Source organism: Cyprinodon variegatus, unplaced genomic scaffold (assembly GCF_000732505.1).
Source record: "Cyprinodon variegatus isolate N-32 unplaced genomic scaffold, C_variegatus-1.0 Scaffold16, whole genome shotgun sequence".
NCBI lineage: Eukaryota > Metazoa > Chordata > Actinopteri > Cyprinodontiformes > Cyprinodontidae > Cyprinodon > Cyprinodon variegatus.
This window is the reverse complement of record NW_015150469.1, coordinates 1,351,619-1,357,848: the sequence shown is the minus strand read 5'-3', so window position 1 is coordinate 1,357,848 and position 6,230 is coordinate 1,351,619. Positions and strand designations below refer to the sequence as shown.

The following is a 6,230-nucleotide window of genomic DNA, read 5'->3' as shown; positions in this document are numbered from 1 at the left end:
CTTTTTAATATTTTTCCTTCTAAAAGCAGTGACTAGTTTTAAAATGGGGCTTAAGACCACTTTTTTATCCAGCTCTTGATAGACTTTCACGAATATTTTGTTTGATTTGTGTTTGTTTTGCACAATTAGTTATTATGTGCATCTTTGTGTGGTTAATAATAGGATTAAGTCTTGATTCTTGATCTCATTATTCCACAAATCATCTTGTAATTAAAGTGTTGATTTAGTGACCATTAGTAATGATTTTTTAATCCTTAGGAATGGGCTCATATCTACTTGCACACTATTTATATCGCAGAGATCGCAAAATGAAATGGTCCACAGTTTATAACTCTTTTTTTTTCTTTTAAGATAATGAGACTTTTAAAACTTTGATATAATGTAATTAAAGTATAATTACATTACAATGGATTGGAATTTGGTGTGTCATTTCATTAATATTTAATCAAATTAACTGACTGAACTAAAAAAAACAAAACTTGCAAAGTCTTGGGATGGGATGTAGAAATTAAGATGCTTAAACTTCCAATTCATCTTCAAGGTAAAGTTGTTTTTTTCCTTTCTGTCAATGACTAAGGCGATATCTTAAACTAACATGAAACTCTGACACAATAATCACATTAATACAACATAAATGTACAAATTTACAACAACATCATAAAATACACAGCTACTGTACAACAAGATGATTAAGAAAGCAAAGGCTGAAACATTAACACTCCTCTGCTATTTCTCCACTTGAGTGCGGGCCTTCCTCATGGCTGAGAGGGCAGCGTCTAAACAGGCCGTGGTAACACAAATGACATGAGTCACCTCTTCAATCTCTGACTTGGCATTTTAGGAATAACAGCGGCTACGCAGAGAAAATAGATCCCAGATGACAGCATAAAAAAAAACAAAAAAAAAACACAAAGTGAGCAGGATAAACAGATTCTCTGGAACAGTTGCAGATAGAGCCAAACAAAAGCTGGATCTACTTGCACACATTGACCCACTCTGTAAGGCGACACTCCTCGCACAGCACATAGCAGCACCAGTGAAACCGACAATTGCAACGTTCACTGCGAGTCTGCCTCAGGATGTTGTGCCCGCGGCCGCAGCACAGCGAACTGCAGCTGTCGGTGCTGTAGCTAGTTTTGTTGCAGATGCGTCCCTGCGTACCCGGGGAATCTATCGATGCATCACGCTCGCAGAAATCAGGTGACTTTTCAAAATACACCAGTTCCCTGGACATGCTTCGACGGCGCCCTCCGCTGAATCCCCCAGTGCTTCTGTGGGGACTGTTCTCTGTTCGGGGGTTAAAGACGCCATTGTTTTTGTTCTGGGAGTTGACGAAGATGGCTGACAAGAACTTTTCCTTGAGAAGAGATCCGACAGCACGGAACTCTGGGGAAACGTACCAGCAGGTCTTGAACTGACAGCTCCCTGATGTGCCATGACATTTGCACTTTCTGGTCATGTTGTCAGTCACTATCTGTGGAAAGAAAGGTCCAGAATTTAGGTCAAATAAACTGCAGCAGGTACCATGTTTATGCCATACTCTACCAAATTACATTTTCTAAGTTTAACATATATTTTATTGGAATATGAAAGGCAGCACAGAGTAGTGCACATTTATCAAGGGGAGGAAAATCAAGATGTGGCATTATTACAATCAAATTAAACTGAACGATCCTAGATTTTGTTGTTCCTTTTACTTTTTATTCAATCAAATCTCAAAGTCTAGTTAGGGTAATTCTCTACCAGCTTTTTTAGAGGTACATACTTTAATTATGGTCCTATTTGGTAGTTGGTTGGCATAGATTTTTAACGCTCAACTGGATTTAGGTCTGAAATTCAACTTTTACCATTCTATCCCATGGATACTTGCTTTGACCTAAACCAGAAGTCTTCAACCCTGGTCCGCAAGGCCCACCATCAGCATGTGTCTCTGCTTCAGAACACCTGAAGCAAATGATTGCATTTCCTTCTTAGCATGCTCTAAGGCAGAGGTGTCAAATTGGTTCCAGAAAGGGCCGTGTCGCTGCAAGTTCTCTTTCCAACCAAACAATAGCACACCAGACTTCTTTCATCTCATCAAGTCATCATGTTCAGATTGGACTCACTTGATGAGATGACTGGAGTCTGGTGTGCGATTGCTTGGTGGAAAGAAAACCTGCAGCCTCACGGCCCTTTCTGGAACCAGTTTGACACCCCTGCTCTAAGGGTTGGAGAGGTCTCTTAATCTCTCCTTTGTAAATAAGTCAGGTGTGTGGAGGTAAGGGAGTACCTAAAACCTGTTGGACAGTGGACGTGAGTACCAAGGCTGAAGCCCTCTGACCCAAACCATTCCATCTTAACTCTTGCTGTATGTTTAGGGTCATTATTCTCTTGGAAGATGAACCTCTGTCCCAATCTCAACTCTTTTTAGCCCTCTAACAGTTTTTTCCCCTAGTATTCAGTTTAACCATCTTCTGATCAACTAACTAACCAAGTTCTTTGTGTCTGCTAAACACAGGCATCCCTATAGGACATTGTGGTGTTTCTTAGGATAATTGTACTGTTCGTTTTAACCAGAGATTTCAGTTTTGTTCTCACCTGACCTCGTTGTACCTCCTTGTACCTCATTGTACCTCCTGTGTTTGCAAACTGATCAGCATGGCTTGTAGCAAAATTTCAATAAGACCTTTTATGGCTGTTGTTTTTAATGATTACTTTGTTCTTGTTCGTCATTTATTAGGGCCAATAGTTTACCAAACAGTGCTACAGTATTTATCCAAACCCTGCTTTAAACATTTAGCAATATTATTCCTGACCTGTGCACTGTATACATTTATGGTCACTGTGCACAAATTGCTGTCAGAGAACATCTGAGGTTTCCTTTCTTGAAATTCAGTTGGCTTCTAAATCCAGTAAGTTTTTTTTTTTTTTATTGGACCTTAGGATGTCTAATTGACAGTGGTTAGGTACAGATAAAGTATTGTTTTATGATTCCTATTTGTGAAAAACGATCAATATCTATCCGTCCACTATTTATTCACTTCTTTGTGTTAATCTGTCACATAGATCCCTAACACATAAATGAAGGTTTGTAAAGGGGCAAAGTGTGAAAAAAGTTATTGGGTCTAACTCTTGGAACTATATATTAGATTGTATAAAGGAGCACATCACTCACCTGCCGTCCTACACGGTTGTTATGTATCCTCATGCGAGCATAGATGTCCCTTGGAGAACCACGGGAATCAAGCCAGTCTCTTGAAAACCGATCCCCAAACCGCATGTCATGACTGCAGCCCCCCCACATCCAGGTGTCCTGCATAGAGCTTAAGTCGTCTGATAAAGGCTTGAGGAGTGCAGACGTGTGGGCAGAGTGTAGGTCGGCTGGTAGGTTCCCATGGTGCCCATTTAGATCAGAGGGTAATGATTTGGTCATGCCGATGCCTACCCCGCCCTTCTGCAGGGTCTGCAGCTGCAGCTGTGTGAGTTTCAGTCGGATCTTGTCATCGTCCTGGCGACGTTTGGCCTCACAGCTGCACCCCCGCAGCTTGCCCATGCTGCAGGCCGAGGCCACAGAGTGAGCCACACCCGCTGCCAGCAGGGCCAAGGAGAAAGCACTCTCGCGAAAACCTGGGGGCCCAGTGAACACACACACCAAGACATGAAAATGGTGAACAGTGTCACTCTAAAAGTTTCATTAACCTGTTCCAAAGAACCCAACATTCTTGGTGAGTTACTGAGTATTGTTTAAGTTCTCTTAAACTCCTCACCCCTACTGAGGATGGTGCTGTGGTGGGGCAGCTTCCCGAAGCTTTCAAGGGAAGAGCAATTCCAGCGCTGGTCCCGCAGCTGGTGCTGGCACTCATGGATGGCCACCTGGATGCCCTGCAGGGCGGATGCTGTCACATCGGGACTACGCATACACATCCGCATCTGACGTTTACTGAGGCCTACCAGCCTCAGGCACACAGAGTGAGGGGTTAAAACTGGATCTCCTGCCACCTTCAGGCTGAGGATATCATTACATAGCACCCTGCAGAGAAGAGAGGAGTTTGTGGGGATTTGTCATCAGAGCTGGTTAGGGGTTCATCAAACAAATCCAGAGAATGTGTCAGTGGGAGAGAGATTTGAATACCTCAGTTAAAAAAAAGGAAAAAAGTTTTTAAAGAGCTGTTCTACAAAGTGAAATGCTTTTAAGGAATGTGTTACATGAACTATGTTGGAAACACAAGTTTTATTTGCAGTTGCGTTAGATGATCAGTGACAGTTGCAACAGAAATCTAATTCTAGATAAATAAATAAAAAGTTAAAAGCAAACAATCAAAGCTAGATTGAAGACAAAAAGGATAAATGAAATTCATATTTCAGACTTATAAACAAAATTGACAAACAGTGATTTATGTTACTCTAATATAATCCTGTAAAATATATAACCACAATTTGAGTCATATCATTAATTAAACGTACAAGCACCCCTCAAAATTCCCCATCAAACGCATCCCTTCCTGGCGCTCTCAAGTGCACTTACGTTAACGCAGGTGACATAAGTGCTGTTGCCACAATCAGGAATTGATCCCAACGGAGTTTGTTTGATATCTCCATTTTGTTAAGCGCCTGTCGCGACGGGACATTAAAACTTTGGAAGTAAACACTCCGTAAAATTAAATAAGAATATCACAAAAAAAAAGGTGGTCAAAAAAATGCGTGGAGTTTTATCAATGCAGCACCAAACGAGCGAGTAGTGAAGACGGAGAGGAGACGAGCTCGGGGGCGAGAGTAAACTGGAGGAGGGGGAGAGAGAGGGGGTAAGGGGAGGGGAGTGGATGCCTCTACAGGCGACTGTTTGCGAAATATAAGCCAATATGATTGCATTATTGTTCAAGATAGCGTTTATTCCCGAGGGCGTAAAAGCCGTGTGTCCAAACTTTTACGCGCGGACGCGCCAAGCGCAAAGGTCTAAAGCTTAGAAGAAGCAAGACCCTTTGGCACACCTGGAATAAAATACAATTATATATGTATTTATTTCAATGTTGCAAAATGGGAACATCCTTTTTTAATCACGGACAAAGAAAAAAGTATAGAAAATGTATTCTTAAAGGGGTATTTTTTTCATAGACGGGGGAGGGGAGAGCTTCTGCTTCTCCACTGTACGACAGGGAGGCAGCAGCAGGCAAGCGGCTCACTAAGAGACCCTCCAACAATACTGATTTTAGTCATGCGCCCACCCTCCCACCTCCTTCCATCCCACACCTCCCACCTCCATCAGAGCGGCTGTTCCTTGTTGTTCTTGAAACAACTTAACTCTGTCAACGCAAGTCCTCAGCAGCTCAAAGTATAAATGCCCATGCCAACATTTCAAGTGACAGATCAGACTCCTGTCAGTTGGAGTTACATATAATGGGCCTAATTATTAACTGAAGTGCAACTGGATAAGAAAAAAATATTTGTGACTTTCCAAAAACATTTTCTTTAAACAGAATCGTTTAATCAAGTGTTATTTTATGCTGACTATGGCCTTTTAAAATTAGGTACAATAAAGGGTGCATACAACTTTCATAAAATTAAGTTAACCCCCCATCGAACACGGTTCGCTTAGTGACACCAATTCATCTAATCTCCCTCCATTCCCTAAGCTGCAGCAATGAAAAGTGCATTAGCATTCTGCCTTGGTGTGTATATCTAAGTGGCTTAAAAAGTGATTTGAAGTTGATTTGTATATAAAAGGCTCCCTTTATCCGGATTGAAGCTCTAATCTGCTCGGTGTCGCATGACTGCTCCAGGAAACCCCTTTGAGCACCTTCATATATATAAAGCTGGGGTATAAACGTGGAATGGCTGTCATTAAAGCTTTTTTTTTCTCTACTTATCCACTTCCTTTTACTGTCATCCAGGGGTGTGGGAGAAAATTGGAGAGGAAGGGACAAAGAGGATCGAAGCAGATCAGTCGAACATCAGCAGATATGTGACACATAATCAAACATTCATTCCAAATCTGGAGTTTTGGGGACATTTTGACTCGCTCCGAGTCATAGTTTGATGGAGATGCCGCAAAGTGGCTCAAGCTGTGATTACACTGTGCTACTCATGCATCGAGGGAGGTCTGCAAGCCAGATGTTAGGGCTGCTTTCTTTTTTTATCCTTACTCGTCCCCCTCTTTCCCTGCTTCATCATGCATCAAACTTCTGATTGGAGGCCATATTTCATCAGTACCACATTTGAAATATATCTAAGAAGCCCAGCATGCAGTATGAGTA

The 6,230-nt window shown here is 41.8% G+C and overlaps 1 protein-coding gene across 1 annotated transcript; it reads right to left on the bottom strand.

Moving 5' to 3' along the window:
• wnt10b (wingless-type MMTV integration site family member 10B) lies at nucleotides 1-4,729 on the bottom strand. Its single transcript, XM_015385425.1, has 4 exons — nucleotides 4,505-4,729; nucleotides 3,747-4,009; nucleotides 3,155-3,606; nucleotides 1-1,474 (listed from the first exon to the last, which is right to left on the bottom strand). The coding sequence occupies exons 1-4, from the start codon at nucleotides 4,576-4,578 to the stop codon at nucleotides 974-976; spliced, it is 1,290 nt and encodes a 429-aa protein (XP_015240911.1). The 5' UTR covers nucleotides 4,579-4,729; the 3' UTR covers nucleotides 1-973.
• Between the last annotated feature and the right edge of the window lie 1,501 nt (nucleotides 4,730-6,230).

Bases quoted from the DNA above. Each gene is read 5' to 3' on its own strand.
- wnt10b (XM_015385425.1), bottom strand. From the start codon at position 4,578: ATGGAGATATCAAACAAACTCCGTTGGGATCAATTCCTGATTGTGGCA. The intron at 3,607-3,746 runs GTGAGGAGTTTA...CTGGGCCCCCAG, and splicing joins CAGCACCATCCTCAGTAGGG to GTTTTCGCGAGAGTGCTTTC. The intron at 1,475-3,154 runs GTGAGTGATGTG...TTCTTTCCACAG, and splicing joins ACAACCGTGTAGGACGGCAG to ATAGTGACTGACAACATGAC.